This window comes from Rhea americana, unplaced genomic scaffold (assembly GCF_003343005.1).
Source record: "Rhea americana isolate MKP2758 unplaced genomic scaffold, rheAme1 scaffold_218, whole genome shotgun sequence".
Lineage (NCBI taxonomy): Eukaryota > Metazoa > Chordata > Aves > Rheiformes > Rheidae > Rhea > Rhea americana.
In genome coordinates this window covers 1,365,445-1,384,604 of record NW_028186321.1, presented here as the reverse complement: position 1 = coordinate 1,384,604, position 19,160 = coordinate 1,365,445, and the positions used below count along the sequence as shown (strand labels likewise).

General features: G+C 36.0%; 1 protein-coding gene across 1 annotated transcript in view; it reads left to right on the top strand.

Moving 5' to 3' along the window:
- The window catches only part of INPP5F (inositol polyphosphate-5-phosphatase F), a 45,937-nt gene that overhangs the window by 10,928 nt on the left and 15,849 nt on the right, over nucleotides 1-19,160 (top strand). The window contains exons 2-10 of the mRNA XM_085305277.1: nucleotides 1,046-1,126; nucleotides 8,125-8,261; nucleotides 8,718-8,846; nucleotides 9,490-9,657; nucleotides 9,949-10,005; nucleotides 12,957-13,152; nucleotides 15,543-15,722; nucleotides 16,770-16,837; nucleotides 17,253-17,377. Of these exons, the coding sequence (XP_085161403.1) occupies nucleotides 1,046-1,126; nucleotides 8,125-8,261; nucleotides 8,718-8,846; nucleotides 9,490-9,657; nucleotides 9,949-10,005; nucleotides 12,957-13,152; nucleotides 15,543-15,722; nucleotides 16,770-16,837; nucleotides 17,253-17,377 (1,141 nt within the window). The remainder of the gene's footprint in view (nucleotides 1-1,045; nucleotides 1,127-8,124; nucleotides 8,262-8,717; nucleotides 8,847-9,489; nucleotides 9,658-9,948; nucleotides 10,006-12,956; nucleotides 13,153-15,542; nucleotides 15,723-16,769; nucleotides 16,838-17,252; nucleotides 17,378-19,160) is intronic.

Genomic DNA, 19,160 nt, shown 5'->3' with positions numbered 1-19,160 from the left:
TTTTTTTTATTATTATTTTAGTACTGGGTCAATAGAGATGTATTGTAAAACCTTTCCAACCTAGAATTTATCAGGTTTTGTAGGTAGCAACAAACTTTTTGTCATTCTCGGAACTGCAAATCCATCTCTTTTCCTTTTTTTTTCCTAGTTGTTGCTTTCTTAGGGTTGTTAATTGCTTTTACTGTTTTACTTTAAAATATGTAACTTTTTAAACTAATTCTTTGCCATGTTCAATGCCATGTTCTTGAACTCTTACAGGTGTTACACCACTAGTAAACTTTTACTGAATGTCAACAATAGGCATCCTGTGTGATGTATACTTCGTATAGTATTTTACTAGTTTGCATCAAATGATGGTTTGGCTGTATGTTGACAGGAGTACCTTTCACAGCTGACAGTTGATAGTGTTGTCTTTCTGCTGCTTTCTCTTCTACTGCTTTAGTGGTTCACTGGAATTTCTTAACAGCAGGAGGCTTAGAAATCATATAAGGCATACAAAGCTGAGTTTTATACTTTGGTGTTACTGCATGTAATTTTGCATCTCATTAAGCAAAAGAGGAAATATTTATGCATACAAGATGAGAAACTAATTGGTAGTAGGATAGAGATGGGAGCAAACTGAGGCTGAAAGTAAGCATCTGTTAGGTTTTATCTAGAGCTACTTTGCTAACCGAATGACCCATATTAAATTTTAATGTAGCTGTGTAAAATTGTGATTAAGATTAGAGACTCTAATGGCTATTAGAAGAGCTAAGTATGCATTAAACTGAACAACTGTAACTCAAAACAATTCTGTATTTTTCTTCCTAAAATAACAAAAATGCGGAGTGCAGCTTTAAATAGGAACAAAGCATTTGGTCAGTTGGTTAAAGCAAAATAGCTAGCTGGTACCTACTTGATAACAAACTGAAACTGAACAGCATATGTATCTTATTCTTGTTGCAGGAATTGTAGAGTATTTTCTATCTGCTAGGTGAGAAAGTGGAGTGAATGAGTTAATTATGTTGAGTTCATCTAAAAAATCTGAATGCTATTTCTTTTGCAGCCACTGATCTTCTTTTGGCTTGGAATCCTATTTGTCTGGGCCTGGTAGAGGGAGTCATTGGTAAAGTTCAGCTTCATACAGGTATGTCTTTTCCCCCCTCATTTCCAATACACTTTGTTTTGAAATCAGTGATGCTACAAATAACCCATTTAAGCTATACAACGTTGTGTAGCCTCCTTCATAAAGGAGGAATACTCCAACTCAAATCTGAAGTGATTATTATAGCTGCAGTATACAAATTCTTCTTTTTTTCCAGTGTATGTACTTTAGCTTTTCTTTGTTTTGTGAAAAAGTATTACTTTCATAAATGTGAAGAGTAGAAATCTTCAACTGAAGTTCTGAGGCATAACATAAAATTCAAGACCTATTTATTCAAGAAGGTACAAAACCATTATGCTGTCAAACTGTCTTGTGTGAAAACTTTGATCAGTAGTTTTTGCTCTGTACCACAAAGTTTGAATTCTCAATATTAAATGAAAACTTGAGGAACAATTACTAAATTGAGATGATTATTTGAAAGTAAAAGAAACATTTAGAAGCATCTCTGTAGTTAAATGGGAATATTGTAAGGCATAGCTGTAAAATAAAATAGGAGCAGAATCCATTGTGATTAATAAGCTTACTTGCTAACCAATTCCATTTTTTTTTTCAGTGTAATAAGGTCAATATTCTCTTAGCTCTAGTCAGCTGTAAAGTCCTGTAGACAAAATAAATATGTATTTGAATATACCAGCTTTGACTAGAAGGATTTTTCTATGGGAAGAACTCTGCATGTGCCTACTGATGGGTAGAAAAGCTAGCCATAAACTCTGCTTTTACTCTGTGCCATTCTTTATTTTTGTGAATGCTTAAACTCTGCATTTAAAATAGTGCCTGGCAATACGATCAATACAGGTTAAGTTTCAAGTGTTCAGGGATACCAGGATGGATTAAGCGCTGAAATGGATCAGATGTTTGGTTTGTCAAATAGAAACAGATACTGTGTGGTGTGGGGAACTCATAACTGTTCTAATTTAATGATGAAACTGATGTTATATTATGACTTCTATTCTTGATGAATGCAGCCCTAAAATGACAGCTAATTCAGGTGCTGAGACTACCAGCATTTACTGCTGTGAGGCAGGACGACAGAAAATGTTGCGATGTCTGATTTGTACTGTGGGATACATGACTATGAAGCTCGAAGTGACTTTGAATTCCAGTATGAGAGAGAGTTAATCTGAGTGGTTTTTTTTTTTAAAGCTGGATGGACTCTTTTACAGGAAATAGTCGAGGCAGGAGGAACAGGGAATAGAACTTACAGTAGTCATAACTTCTTAAAGTGTGTTTTCTCTTTCTTTTTTGATTACTTTAGCTATTATGGCCAACTTCAATACAGGAGGCATCAGGTGAACTTGGTGGCATGCTCAAACAGAATGTTGAAATCACAAGAGATAYGAAGAAAGTAAAGAACCTGGTTTTATCTCCACAATCATCTCTGCTCTTAAGAGCCACAGTCTACTTAGTTGTTCTTTATATGGCACTCATGATCCTTTTCCAGTTTTAGTACATACTTCCTTAAATTTGGAAGGGTGGAGCTTATGCAGAGCTCATGGAGATGTGCCAAACGGATATCACACGGACCGCTCTACCACTGTGTTTTATTTCTTTCTCTCTCAGTAATGCACCATTGCTATTTTGACACCTAGTTCTATAAAGTGGTCAGATCCATAGGTACTGCAAGCTCTAAGTATTATTCCTGAGAGTTCATAGCCTATTTCTGAGATGGGTTCAGAAACCCATCTCGCTATAAAATTTACAATCACCTTCCCTTTTCAATTGGCACTCTCTTTAAATTTAATCTATTTTTTTCCTCTGTTCCTTCTATGGATCTTTTCAGCTCTTGTTTTTCTGATCTGATGCTTCAGAGTGGTTCAGCCTTTTGTCATCTCAGTCTTTCCCTTATCCATGCTTACTGAATTTAGCATGAACTTATGAAAGATGGCYGAATTCCTATCATGACCTCTTTCTGCTGTGGAAAATGCCCCTTGCTTGTTTAACATGATTGTCTTTTAACCGAGTGTTTAGATGCACAAAATCCTTCTGCTTTCTCTCTAGGGAGCCTAGTTTAAATACTGTTGAAGGGGGGGTCCTTATAAAATGTCTTTGTGAAGTGGTAGTATATTGTGGCAACTGAGCATCCTTGAATACATGCTTATTGTGAGGCACTTTCTGTTTATGAAAGCAGAGTTGAAACTGCCCAGCATGTGACTGTTAACAGGTGCCAGCTTGTTGTTATCAGGTAATAAGCTTGATCACGTAGTCTTATTTCCATGTTTCCTATACACATAATGTGTCAATTACGCTTATGCAGGCAATCCATTCAGTTGCTGCTTAGAGCAATGGAAGCATTTTGCTTTCTCTTCACCTTGTTTAAATGGCACCATCACAAATGGTGCATGGGCTATTTCCTCTTGGTGATATTCTGGCATCTAGCAGTGCAGCTATACTGTGAGGAAATACCTATTTTCTTGATCTAAATATCTTGTTGAGGAAAGATATTGTCTCTAGCTATTTGTTGTTGCTCTTGGGAAAACTACAGTTCCCTTGATTCTGTTGAGAGGTACTAAGTGTCCTCCATTTGGGCTGCTATCAAAATAAAAGGTCCACTGAAATGACTTATGTAGTTCATTGTTGATAGGAGGTTTAGGAGGAACTCTGATTACATAGAATCACTCTTGAATATAATCCTCTAAATCATCTAACATTCTATATTCTATGATTCTAACAGTAACCTGTCTTCATTACTTATTCTTGTACCAATCTTTGTCGCTTGGAAACTTTATCAGCAAAAGTTATATAAATATTTAAATGCTGAACCAGGAACCATTTTCTCTAGACTTCATAAGAAAACTGTGCTGTGGAAGCTGACTAAAATGTTCCTTCCAGAGTTGATCTGTTATCAATGGGAACAGTGGGACTATGATTCTACCCGCCTTGCTCAAGGTTGTAAGGATCAGATTACTTATTTTGAAGCTAGAATCCAGTAGGGGTTGTCTTGCTCAACCTTTGCTTATTAGCTGTTTCTGGAAGGAAATATTGTTTAAGAAGCATAGCGCATACTGACTACTACTGGAAACTAACTTTTTGAAGTACGCACTGCTGCTTGCACTCTTTCAAGCTGTCACTAACCCCATGTGTACTTTAATGTCTTGGATGTAGATCCTTACATGATCTTGAAAGACTTGCTTACTGAGTACTTCAGCATTTTTCAGAGTTTGAGATGTCCCTGCAGCCAAAGTCTTAAGATCCTTAATTTAGTGTTGAAATACCTTTGCCAAATTGCTGTAATTAGGGATGAGATTTTTAACTGACTCCTAATCTTGCCAATCATATTGTTGGCATAGTACAGGAGAATTTGGAGGAAAGCTTCCATGGCAGGGAAGCAGTTTTATGAGAAACCAGCTAGCCAGTTTTGAGTGGGTTTGTATTTTAATTCTTGGAAGAGTTTCTGACTTGCAAGGGTCAGTTGTATACTTAGATACGCAATTTCAAAAGGGCAGACTCTTCTGAATGCTGGAAGCCAAGACAATACTTGAAAGCATCCGGCCATAATTGAGATCAATTTCTGTTTCAGATTTCCTTGTTGCTTCCCTAATAGTGAAGAGTTTTTCAAAAACATCCTAATATTTAATTAAAACCAAACTATAAGAATCAGATTTTCCCTATTGTCCTTTGGCTCATCACAAAACCACTTGTAAGAAAATGTGGAATAAAAATGGGAATATAAGAAAAAGGATTTTAGGATGTGTTGTTGAAACTAAGTTATCAACAAGTAACACTGCAAACTATCTTAGTACAGATGCACAGGACTTTGTATGCTTGCCTTTATGTGGAAAGATCCTTGTCTCTTGCATAAACACAGTCTTCACTACCAGTTAACTTGGGAAATCAACAGATATTTTCAAGTGACTAGTTTATAGAATAATTTTTGTCTTGTGGTCCAGTCAGTGCATATGCATACAAAATATCAGTGTAGCCGTTTAATTTCTGTTGGTCACAATCCAAATACTGAACAAGTAGAAGTTTTTTTTCTATAAAAATGGAGACTTTTATCCATTGAAGTAGTGCTGGTAGCCAGAAGGTTTTTGARTTCTGAATTAAGACTTTCTGACCTACTTAAACAAACAAACAAAAAAACCTTTTTTCATTTAATGGAAGGACTCTGGCTTATGATTACTTAAGCTGTTGCTATTAGTACTCTCTACTAGTTCTCCTCACACTTTTTTAATGGTACAAGCTCTCATGTGGAAGCTGTAATCCCATCTCATCAGAGACGGTTTAGTGTGTTAATCCAAAATTGTAGTACTAGAATATGCTCAGAGTTAACACTGCATATCTAACTCCATCTAAAGTTGAATTCCGATGTTACTTCCAGCTAACTTCCAATTCCTTTCCGCTACCACAGTGCCTTGTTTTTCTGTTGAGCTGCACTATATGCTGTGTAAAGTCTGTACGCACATCAGTTTGGTTTGCTCTTCCTCTGCTGATTAATTGAAGACCTGCGTTAACGCTGTCAGCAAGGTTCTACAGCAGGGGGGAAGTGTGGTTTATGTTGACATGCCACTGATTGTTGATAGAAATGATGAGTGGTTTAGTATCTGAAATCTGCTCAGTTGGATAAAACTAATATGTCTAACTTGATCTAATAACTTACGGAGTTTTTTTGTGTGCAACTAAATTCTAAGTTGGATATAGTTGTGCAGATAATAAAAATAAAAGGTGGTGTAGTCGCTTTCTAGATAAAATCAAAACACTTGCAAAAAGCAATATTTATAGAAAAGTTAAGAAGCGCAGTAAGAACTCTGTCACTGCTAGAAAGGGACTTGGAAACTACATGCTAGATTTTTTGAGAAGTGTTAGAAAAACTTAAGCATATAGCACTGCTGTGCTGACTGGGTGTTGAAGGAAACGGAAGGAACTAAATTCCTGTTTTAGTGAAAAATGGCAGATAATAGCTCATTTTAAATACAGTGCTTTAAATCAGTTGTTGCCATCTGTTCTTTCTTAGATCATAAAACAATAAAAACAATCAAATCTTAAAAGATGGATGATTAAAACATGCATTTCACTTTCTGAAATGAGAGTACCTATAGTGCACTTCTGATTGTGGAAGGTATGATATATCCAGGAAGAGACAGTAACTAACTTTTAAAAAAGCTTTTCTGTGGGACTTTCCTTATTTGCAGAAGCCTATACTCATCTGGGGACTTGKTTTTTTGGCTACTACTAGCAATTATGTGTTATAGTGATCAATGAAACTTTTCCTTTACAGCATATTTTATCTGCGTAGTTCTTGAGTTTCCTTTAGATTTGTTGGAGCTCTTTATTTCACTTTTCTTGAGTACTGGCTCAAGTTTGTGAAGTACTGTTTGGGCAGTGGTGAACTTGTTTTTTAGAAAATCATAGGCACTGAACATAAATGACAAATGTCTTCATTCCCTTTCCTGCAACTCTCTTTTTTTTTTGAGGGTGAGAGTGGTCTCTGGTTCTCACAGCATGCTTGTCAACGTAGGCCTGTCTTCTCTAAAGAGTGACATAACATCTAAATCAGAGTGGATTGTCATCTACACAATCAGTAGTCTACATAGAATCATAGAATCAGTAAGGTTGGAAGGGACCTCTGAGGATCATCTAGTCCAACCTCCCTGCTCAAGCAGGGTCACCTAGAGCATGGTAGATAGGGTTGCATCCAGGCAGGCCTTGAAGATCTSCAGAGAAGGAGACTCCACAACCTCTCTGGGCAACCTGTGCCAGTGCTCCGTCACTCTCACAGGGAAGAAATTCCCCGTCACATTCAATTATTCCCTTTAAATAGGAGAAATTGGCTCTTAAACATGTTGCCAGCTTTCAGTTTTTGGAAAGATGATCACAACTTTGATAAAACTTTTAATTCTATTCTAAAAGTATATTGGAAAAAAGTAGGGAAGGAAAATCTGGGTGTATAAACTTAAATTATACTGAATCTTTTTTTCCTTAAGCATTTGGAGAGGATAAAATATTGTTTTTAATACAGTGAGCAATGAAAAAAAGGTTGTTGGCTATAAAGCCTCAAAATAGACTTTTTTCCTATGAAAGCTGGATAGTGTATTCCARAGCTTAATAATGCATGACATAATCCATTGTCCAAAGTGTGGCAGCAAGTGAAATTTTATCATAGCAGGCTTTTAATGATTATATGTGATCTCCTCGGTTAAACTCAGCCTCCTGCTTTTAGGAGGAAGTGTGGGTGTGGGGGTTTAAAACTTTTTCTGCCTCTTCTATCTCAGACTTTTGCTTTTAGCTTAGCAAAGCCCAGCATACAGCTGGCATGCTACTGATTTAGCTAAGGGATTAAAATCAAAGAAATTAATGTCCAGTTACTATTGGCAGTTGGAATGTTACTGGTCTGTTCTCTATCTCTTTTAAGTGTTGATGTTATAATAAGCTTTGTGGACAAAGTATATATAAAAGTCACTAAAATTGGTATCTTCATTAATCCTTGGCTCACTTATTTCTGAAGTACAGATATCTAAATGAATGTGTTGTTAAGCATTAAACATGTGAGCTTTTATGATGAAGTCCAACTTTGCTCACCAGAATTCTTAACTCACTTAACTCATGAGTTTCTTGAAAGCAGGTGCCATTTGCTGTTTGTTTTTTTTTCCACTCAGTGGAAAGTACTGAGSGGAAGATTTTACTCTGTGTGGTAAACTCCAAAAATGGCTTGTTTTTTCTAATTGCACTACCATCATGATTTTGGCAGGAATATGCCACATCCTAGAGGTGGTCTAATTGCCATAGGTGAAGCAAAGGTAACCTAACCCCAAGTGGACAAAGTCTGAAATTGATCCTCCCCCACCCCAATATAAGACATGGAATAAGTATTGTTTTGGGGATGTCTTTTTTTATAACAGTATATAGTATAATACTGCAATAACAAATCATTTGCTGGATTCTTCTAATCAAATGGCTTCTAGCAAGGTTTTTACATTGGAAAAGATCTGATTGATTAGTCTAAGTGAATGTGACTTTATAGTTAGATTTTAAACTTTTTCCAGATTTACCATGGTGGCTACTTTTAATTCGTCAGAAAGCATTGATTGGCAGGCTTCCAGGAGACCATGAAGTATGCAAAATAACAAAAATTGCAGTGATTCCACTTTCTGAAACAGAACCTCAGGATCTGGAACTAGAGGTATGAAAATCTTTGCATTCCTTATCRTGGGAGAGTACTTTTTCACTGCCCTTGCATCCTTTCCATTTTGGAATCTTAATCTTATAATTTGGCTTTAAGAGAAGATCTTATTTTACCTATTGAAGAATTTTGGCTAAAGGAAAAACAATACAAATGAATAATATTAACTAACTTTGTAGTTTAGATGGGAAATTAAAGTGGGTCTGGATACTTCAGTCATGTCAACTAACGTAATTTTTCTCACAGTGACAGTGGAAAATGGCTTTTGTAAAGATCAAGGGAAAACTAGACTATAAAGGGAAGCCTGCATGCTTCCCCCTGTATTTTAGATCATCTCCCCTAGGTTTGTGGWCTTCTACATAGACTTGCTTTTGTAGACTTCTCTTAAAACTTCTTTGAATATGTTAAAGTATACTTAAATTTTGACTTGAATTCAATACTGTTGCTATTATTTAGCTTTGTAAAAAGCACCATTTTGGGATAAACAAGCCAGAGAAGATAACACAGTCTCCAGATGACTCAAAATTTTTACTGAAGACCCTTACTCAAATTAAATCAAATGTGTCTGCTCCAAATAAAAAGAAGGTACATTTTTATCATTCTCTTGTATTTTTTCCATAATTTTGTAGTCAAGTTAAAGGTTGTGGTGAGTGATCAGAATAACCTATAATAAATGACCTAAGAGAGCTGGTAAAATACTGCAGAATGTGACAGCTTTGTCCTGAAGTTCAATTAAATTTTTGATTATTTAACTGTTACTGTTCTTCCCTCCTGTCTTTTACATAATTCCTGAGGAATTTCTAATGCCTTTTTACCAAGACTTGTTTCTAGTAGATTTTGAATCTTCTGCAGAAGGCCTTGTTTAAGCATCTCTCTTATTAGAGTTGAACTTGAGATAAGTGTGCATAAATTTTTCTCAACCTACCATCTCACCAGAATACTTTTGACAATACTTAGTTTGGGTTTGAAAATATAAAGAATACAGAATACTTATTAAAATTGGGACAGGTCTGACTTTGCTCCAAATAATCTTCACAATGAATGTACTTTGCGTGATATTTTAGAAGATGTTGGCCTATGAGTTATCTCTGCTAGCCATTTTAAAAATTCTGCTTCTTGGTGAGAAAAATGTTTGCTTTGCAAGGTTAGAAGCATCATTTAGCAAATACAATTAGAATTCTGATATTTTGCTCTTTTATTGAAAGATATTCTATTACTTTTATTTCAGATTAAAGAAAGTAAAGAAAAAGAGAAACTGGAGAAGAGATTATTGGAGGAATTGTTTAAAATGTTCATGGATTCAGATTCCTTTTATTACAGCCTGACCTATGACCTAACAAATTCAGTACAGAGGCAGAGCATGTGTGAGAAAACTAACTTGCCTCTGTGGAGGAAAGTAAGTAAAGTCTTCCTTTAGGAAGATGTGCAATGTTAAATATATGTGGTCCAAACTTGTCAGGCCACATTCTGCATATAATCTGCAGCARCTGAAGATCTTGCCCTGGAACAGGCTTCTGTTCAAGGAAATGAAAGCTTCCTGCAGCATGTCTTGAGCTGTTTAATACTTGGAAGCAATGAACATTAGGTTCATATGTGCTGTTGTAGTGAATGCCCTCAGTGTATCTACCAAAGATATATTCAAACCTTGGTTAAAATACTCCAAAAGCTATCTTTTTGTTTTAAACAGGTTGATGACAGATTCTTTTGGAACAAGCACATGATTGAAGATCTCATCAGCACTGATGTGAGTCTTTTCTCAAAACATGGCTATGAGTACAATTCTGTAGTCTTACTTAAGGCCTCATAAAAGTTGATTAGCAATCTGCATGGCAGCGAGGTCAGGATCAGGGCTGTGCCTGAGCTGAGCAACTGACTTCCTGGGCAGCTGACACTCCTTCCCCCAGCAAGCCTTCTCTTTTGCCTGCAGTCACTGCTAATGAATGAACACCAGCCAAACTATTATTAAAATAAAGCAATGCAGAATAACTTGTTCTGTGGTATAATAGTTTGTGCTGAATCCTGAAGGAGTACTTAAGATCAGCCTATCTTTGAAATGGCTTATCCCTGGACAGAGCTGATTTGCTTGCTTTTCCTCCTAAGAGTAAAGAAACAACACTGTTGTTTGGAACAAGATTTCTGTCATAAGTGGAGGCTTTTGTATACATACATATACATGCACACACTTGTATATAAAAAATGTCCTCCTTTGCAACAGAATAGCTGATCAACATAACTGTAGTATAAAACAAATTTTTCTGAACATTTCGACCATGAAGAGACTTTTTCATTCTAATAGGCACACAATTTACAAAGAAGCGAGATCATACATTAAAGTGGTTACTGTACACTTAATTTCCTCTGATCGGAACAGATCTAACTACAGTTAGATCTGTTAGCTAACTACTAAATCCCAATTTAGTCCAAGTATTAGGTTCTCTTAAAGCTGACAGGCCTCTTACCTTATGTTCTATCTTTTTCATTAATGATTTTATACTCTATATGGGATTAGAGCAGGATAAACCTTATCTTATGGTGTATGAGTTTATGGGATCAGAGTAGGRTAAGCCTAGGTGTTCAGTCAAGTTTCACACAATGCAGGAATTTAACTAGTTGGATCTTTGCTTTGTAAGATACACATGGATAACCTGAATTAGCATGGGCCTCAGATCTAAATTCTGTTTAAGAAATGGAGACTTTAGAATGAAAGGACACTACTGTGCAGAGCTGTGAAGCTTGGGCTTGGGTGCTAAAGACAGCTGAATTGGTCCATATGAAGCCTGTGTTTATAACCTCTGCTGAAAACAGGCTAACAACTTTACTAGTTTTTAGTGTATTTTAGGTATTTTTGGAAGTTGATGTGTTGTAGCAGGTGGTCGTGAACCTAGGGGAAATAACCAGTATCATAAATTTACATTGATTATTATTTAAAACAAACAAAAACATGAGGAATGTGACTCTCTAGTGACAGTCAAGCCTGACCTTGATGAAGGGCATAAAGAAGCTCTGCAAGCTTTTTAACCTAAGGAAATAGATTTTAGTTATTTGTGTCTGATTCTTTGACATTTTTAGCAGTGAAAATATTTTTTCAATAATATACAAAAATGTCCATATTCCATTTTTTTTAAACTGGTACAGCTGAAGAATGCTCTTCCTTCCCTGCTTGCCACAGARGCTTACCTTCTAATGAATTGTTCAAATCTTACTTTAGGCTTGGCAAAAAGCTTTCACTRTTTTCTTTAACCTCAATATTTTATAGTACCATACAATGCAGAATTTTTGGAGGTGAAAGTATCAATGGCTTTGAATAAACACCTGTTAGTTTCATAGGGTCCCCTTGCAGGCCTCTGCCCTGTCACTCTGTAATGGTTGTATTAAATTAAACCATAACGCTAACAATTCTGTCATAGCTTAGGTAGCATAGAAAAAGACACTACATTTCCCTTGCAGRTAAGGTTCCTTTTACTTAAGGATGTTTCCAACAAATAATAGTGAATACCTCAAATATCTTTCCACCTTTATTTGAATTTCTCTCTAAAAGTGCTATTAGAATGCTACTACCTGAATGAATGTTTTCTATATGCACAATAATTTTGTGTGTGCATCTATCTATCTATCTATCTATCTATGTATATGTAGAGAGAGAGAGACACATGTAAATGTAGATTATTTTTTATCTTAATAAAATGAAAATACCTATTCAAATGGTCTTGGAAGCTATTGTTGTGTTTATGGGTTTCATTTTCTTCCTTCACAAGAAGGAGAAAGGAAGATAGCTAGTTCCAGTGGGCTGGGCTGCTGTTACATGCAAGAAAAGCTCTGAAGAACATGACTTTTTTGGTAGGATGATGGGCATACTAATTCTTGCTTATACAATTAGTTTAGAGCAGTCAATATTGGCTGAAAGATTTTTTTTTTTTTTATTGCCACACAAATGCACCTTGCTGGTGGACAGGTTTCTAATAAGGAAGAATTGAACTGATGTTCTCAAACCTGAAGTCTGACTTCTGAGGATGTGCTGTGTTACAATTGTGTATGTGTGGGGGAAATATTTTTTTAAAAATTGACATTTTAGTTTGTTTTGAATTGGAAACGGCAGAAAACTTTAATTCACTAAATACACATTGCCAAGCTATTTATCTGAATTTATGGCTTATTGGGAAATTATTTTCCACCTTTATGTGGACGTGCAGGGTAAAACTGCTTTAAATCAGAAATTAGGTAATCCATTTACTTTTTTTTCTGCTTTATCTGACTTGACTTTCTTAATCTTTGGCATGAATAGCTATTACTCCAAGCTTTTAAACCTCATTTTGTATAACATTGTTTTATTAAAACTTTCTATAAGGAAAGGGAAAGCTTTTAAAATTGTGGTAGGAATGCTAGGTCTCTCTTAAATCCCTAGATAACTGGGAGCAGAGGAGGACTTTTTCTTTTCTTGTTCCCCATGACAGAAGTCCTGTCGAAATATGTTTCTAACCCACATCTCCAACCCTCTGCTTTTAAAATCCCTACAACCAGCAGAGGGAAAAATGGTAGTACCTTTTGTTGGGAATCAGACACAGATATGACAAAAGCTGCTTAAAAAATATGGAAGGAATATATAGCAACTGTTAATATACCTGATAAATGGTGGAAAAATTTGTAGGTAATGTAGAATAAAACCAACATACGTAAATGTTTTTTTGTAACGTTCAGAATGCTGAAGTGGATTTCTGGATTATACCTATTATACAAGGATTTGTGCAAATTGAAGAACTTGTAGTAAACTATAGTGAATCTTCTGATGATGAGAAGAGCAGTCCTGAAACTCCTCAGGAATCAACTTGTATAGATGACATTCATCCAACGTTTCTGGTGGCACTTATTTCACGCCGGAGTCGGCACAGAGCTGGTAAGCAAACATAGTTTGGAGTATCAGAAGGCCCAAATATTGATAAACAGCTTAGATTGGATCTGAACAGACTATTTTGGACACTGAAGAGGAAGACAGAAGATATAACTTGGAAGACAGTACTRTGTTGTTCAGCAGATGTTAATATCCTGTCAAAGTATGTGCTGTAGCCTTTCCTGCTTATGGGAGACTAGTTAATAAGGGAGCTTCACTGGTCTCTTGGGGGCTGAATGTATCCTTGGAGATGACTGGGGACAAATTTTCCTGTCCTGTTTTCAAAGAACACTTTGATCTGAACCTTGCTTACATCTCYGAACTGATTTCGGTACTTCAGTGGGCCTGGGTGGGAATGAAATTTTCAAAGCTCTGTCTTTGAAGGCTTGACAGCATCTCAATAGGAACTTGAAGGCACCTGAGAATTGTTTGTCATTTTCTTTTTTCTTTAACCTGAAGATGAGTAGGTAAGGACAAGGTGTGAAACAGGGACCATGCTTTGATTTTGCTCATTATTTGACTTAAGTTTCACTTACCTCGTTCCTATTAAAATATTTCCTGTGTTTGGGAACAGGGGGAAAGATTGAGTTGCTTTAGTAGGGCCTGTACAATTTTGACTCTTTCTGAGCTACAAGCACTCTCCTGGTTCTCTACCTAGTCCAACTCCTCTTGTCGTTTCTACACAGCCAGTCTTTTAACACATCAGAACAGGAAAACCTGGTGAGCTTATCCTAATATGAGACTGGATTTCTTATCGCAACTCAATTCAATGCGTTTAATCTAGTTCCAAGGAAAACTATTGATCGGAACTTTTTGGAGTAAATATATGATGGTTCTAGGATAGTGTCTAGTTTGCAACAAGACTTATCTATGCTAAATTGCTTTAAAAATACTGAAACTGAATTGCAGGGTAAATTGCTCATCAATTCACTCTTTACTATTAATGACCTATGACCATCTAATTCCTAGTCCAGAACACAAATTGTGTAGAGCTTTTTCTCTTAATACAAGAGGATTGTTCCAGTAAATTGATGCAATGCTTTGAAGAATAATTACAAGGTAAAACTGTTTTCAATTCATTCAGTAATGCTTAATTCTAAGTGTTCAAGGTGTTCTTATTTATGAAACTAAAATATGTAAGAGTCTCTCAGGCTTTCAAATTAGTGTTATACTGTTTTTTATTATTTTTCAGACAACTTGTTTATAATAAAAACRCATTGCACTAAATTATTAACACTCTTAAGACCTTAAGGAAAGGTGCCACGTGACATAACGGAAGACAGCTCTTTTTAAACTTAGAAAATAAAAGCATAGTACCTGGAAAAGTTGAGACTTCAAGAGTAAGGGAACTGCAGGGTTTTTTTGTTTGTTTGTTTTTGTTTTTTTTGCAATGAGTTAGTTTGATTTTGGAATCATGTCCTCTGACCTCTAGGGGAGGGAATAAGAAAAGGCATCTGAAGCTTTAGTCTGGAATCATGAGCCAAAAGCTCCCTCCTGATTAAATTCTATAGAATGGCATTGCTACTTTTTGTCTCTGTAAAGGCCTCTATGGTGGGTATCATACACTCTCTTCACTTTCCCATTTCTAACCTTTTCCTCTCCCCTTTATAGCCCTTAGCTGGTGTTGTGGGGTTCAGTTCAGAAGCTGGGCCCATTACTATTTCAGGACTCAGAACAAGATGTTCTGATTCTGCAGAACTGAATTTCTGAATGATTTATCTTTAGATTTGAATCTTTCTACACTTTTTAACTTATTCTCTCCCCCATCCTTTCTGAAATATTATAGCTTCTCCTTTACCTGATTTCTATATGTGAACACCTGTTACGTTTAATGACCAGATCAGAGGCAGCTAGATGAAAAATAGTGTGTATAGTTACAGGAGAAGTATCTGCTTTTAATGGGCAAAATTAGATGTACAGATAAAACAAGAAAAAGCCTTCTCTTCCTATGTTGTAGGATGCCCAAATTTTTGGGCAGTTCATGAAATCTTATTGTGAGAAGTGGAGGATCTGTCGGTAAAAGGTGGCCTTTAAATTCAAGGAAAGTACTGAGTGCTGAAGTCAAACTTGCTGGAAGTTTGACAGAACAGGAGGTRTATGTATTCTTTAGAGTGGAGTAGTTATAGTGGAGTAGTTATTTTTGCCTTTTTAGGCTATTTATACAGTGCTAATGAACTGAATTACCCTGTCAACTTACTGTCTCTTTCCCTGGGCTTAACATAATGAACATAAGTTGTGGGGACTGGAAGAAGATACTTCTACTGGACTTCTGTTGTTTGATGTGGGAATTTGGCTGGAGCTCTATTCTTGTTACTGTTACTAAAACACTAACAAAGTTATCTGTGTTTAAGACTAATACTTAAATATGAATTAATCATTATTCTCCTTTCTTCTAGGAATGCGGTATAAGCGAAGAGGTGTTGATAAAAATGGGAATGTGGCAAACTATGTTGAGACAGAGCAACTGATTCACGTCCATAATCATACTCTCTCGTTTATTCAAACACGAGGCTCTGTGCCTGTTTTCTGGAGCCAGGTTGGATATAGATATAACCCACGGCCCCGACTGGACAAGAGTAAGTATTTTTGAATGGAATATCTGAAGATCAGAGTTCTGTTATAAATAAGGAAATTGGAGTGATTCTTTACTAATAGTTTTCCAGTGACTCTAAGAGCTAAAAATAATAATAGTGACTTGACTCAATTTAACTCCTGCTCTAATCCTGACTATATGAAGCTCTGACTCTTTATCCCATGTAAATTCAGAGGGATCTTGAGCTGCAGTATTTAATCAAGTGCGTGTTTGTCTCGTCTTATTTGTTGCAGTGCCTTCTCAGTTGAGAAGGGAGATATCTGGTTTGCTCTTCTGAGAAAATATGCTTAGTGATATCTTAAGAAAACCTCTATCTGAGGTTAATTTGTGCTGCGGTTGCTTGTGGTTTAAGAACTGCTAACTCAATGTGGGGAAAACAGACATTTCATATTGCACAGTTCTTAGACACAGCATGTCTTAGAATAATGAGGAGACTGAATAGGAATGCTAGCATGAACTAGGTGTCCATTTTCTGAACTTCCAAAGGATTGTGTTGGCCTTTGTATCATCCTAGCAAGTTTAGTATTGTTAAGGAGACCTTTTTCTGGGAAGGAGGCTAGTATGTTCATGGTCTTGTGGAGTGACACTGAGTGGATTGACTGACATCTTAACAAACAAAACAAAACAAAAACACCTTTGATCTTCCAGGAGAGCGGGATGACACTTCGAATGCAGTACATCTTTGCTCTTTCGTTAACTGCCTAGCCCTAAAACAAGTGTGAACTTCTCTTCTGAAAGGCATGTGGTAATGCCTGTGTGGCACATGTGGAAGAATTCAACAGGCTTATAGAAAATATACACCAGAAGCAAAACAGAACAATTTTAAGAATGGTATTCCCTTATGTACTGTAGTGTTAGAAACACTCTCTTGTAGTTGATCAAATTGATGCAAGACCTTTTAGAAGTAATTCTTTATAATGTATTATGCTGTGTTCCATAGTATTTTAGTCTGAATCACACCCAGACGTATACTCTTGATAGTTCAAATAGAACTTGTTGCTGAACAAACTAGCATTGCTCTACCTTGCAGGTGAAAATGAAACAGTGTCCTGTTTTCGTGCACATTTTGAAGAACAGCTGAAAAATTACAAAAAGCAGGTGAGTACTACATGAAGTCATGTCATGTTACTAAAGTATAGGAGAGTAAAAAGAAAATAAAAATCTTTTTATCTTTTAGAAGTTTGCTTTAGACATTTGGAAAGGTGGTACGTGACCAGAATTTTACTAACTTCCTTATTCTTCAATATTCATATATTCATAGCAGTGATATGTTATTAAAAATGCTTAAGCCCCACTCAGATACCTGGCTTATCAGTTCAAAGCTTCTTTGTATTAACATTCAGGTAGTCAGGTAACTGTTAGAGCTTATTTGATCTCAAGTATAAACTAGCAAATACAGTAGTAACTTTAGCAAGATGACCTACAAACTTAACTCTTATCGTATTTGTTACTCTATGATATGTCTAAGAAAGTAATGTTGCAGATGAAAGTTTTAATTAAAACTTTTGAACAGGTTATTATTAACTTGGTGGATCAGACAGGCAGAGAGAAGATTATTGGAGATGCTTATCTTAAACAAGTGCTTCTGTACAACAATGCAAATCTGACTTACGTTTCATTTGACTTCCATGAGCACTGGTAAGACTTTGTAAAAATATCACTTCAAATTTTCTTATATTAGCATGAAACAGCAAGAAGGAAGAAAAGAGCTGTTATTTGTCCGCTTCTGCATGAAACACGTTTTTTCAAAGAAAAATTGCCTTTTGGGAATGAAAGCAGTGTAACGAACTTGAATTTGGATGACAAAACACTTTGGTATTGTGTGCAACTAATCTCCTTGCCTCGTAAATACAGTTCATGTTTATTTTTTTTTTTAAAAAATTGTGCTGCCTTAAGCAAGACAATTGCCTAAAACATGCTTTGAACATAAAACTGTAGCTGACCTGCTTTTCAAACTGATATTCTGCTCTAAATTCCTTACTAGAAACCATTCCTCTCTTGCTTYTCTCAAAATCCTGATGCTATTGCTCTATGATTTGGTTTGATCCAGTACAAATAGCTACTGTTTTCATGACTCTAGCCTGATATTGGCATGGATTAGTGTAGTGTTTGCATGCTTAAGCATGCAGCCTGTCACACAGGCATGCATTTCCTCTGTCTTCCTCAAGTAGATGGCAGTYATGGACAAACATGTCCATGTGTTTTAAAAATTACTGTTTCATTTTTGTAACTTAAACTGGGAAGTGCACCTGCCTTGAAAAAAGATGCAGCGTTGCTGACTAAGCACGTTAGCAGATACTTTGTCTGAGAGGAGCAATGAGGATTCCTCTCCTTAAAATACTAATGACCTTTAAAAGACTTTTTTTTTCTGTAGGACTAGAAACATCCTGAATTAATTCTGATTTGAGACTACTTATTTTTAACATGAGTTTTTGTGTCCTTTTCACTCAAGAACTGTTATAGCTGTAACGGCTATTTCCTGTTGCACTGTGACCACCAATGTGAACAGAACAATTCTGCAAGCTCCATCTTTGGGAAACGTGGGTGTATGTATGGGGTGTTATTTCTGTAGAATAGCTGATAAAGCTGGGCAGGCTATTCCAGTTTCAAAGATATAACAATTACTTTTGCTGAGGTTCTTCCTCAGATGAGTATAATGTTGCRCATACCTTAATAATTGCATACTTGTTATTCCTTGAATCAGTGTTTTCCCCATAGATACCTAACTTCAACTTGAGCTTGATCTGATAAGAACTTGAAGACCAGTGAAAGCATAAAGTTAAAACTTTAAGTTCCAATCTCTATAGCCATTGTTTAGGGAGGTTAGCCTAACACACATCCTTTTTGGGAGAATTGGCTAGCGTTATGTGTGAATCAACATTCTTTTTGTAGCTGAGACCTACTCTTTTTCTGTAGAGGTTTTGAAGTTTTTAGGTCATGTTTGATGCTGATGTAGGTTAGTTTGCCTTTTCAGTTTGTACTTTTATTAAGCCCTCTACTTTCCTGCCTTTAATTTTGAAAGAAAAAATAGGAAAAGTAGTATATAAAATTCATTAAAATACAGTATGGATTTTCCCTCATTCGTATCTACAGTAAGATGCCCTTTATCAGTTTAAATCAAACTTAAATAAGCTAATAGCTACTTGGGTAATAAAAGTATACGCATTCACATAAGCTAGCACCTTGATCATTATGAAATAAAAAAATATAAAGCAGCTTTTATCAAAGCAGGTTAATGTACTCAGTAAACTATATTGCTTTATCTTTAATTCAAAACCAAATTCTACTAAGTTCTTGTTTCCCCCCAGCTTTACCTAACAACTTGCATTCATACCTGTCGCCTTTGCTCTGACTCTCTAGGAAATTGAGTATTATTAAAGGTGTTAGCATACTGCCTAAAACCTGAGTATACTACTTTTTT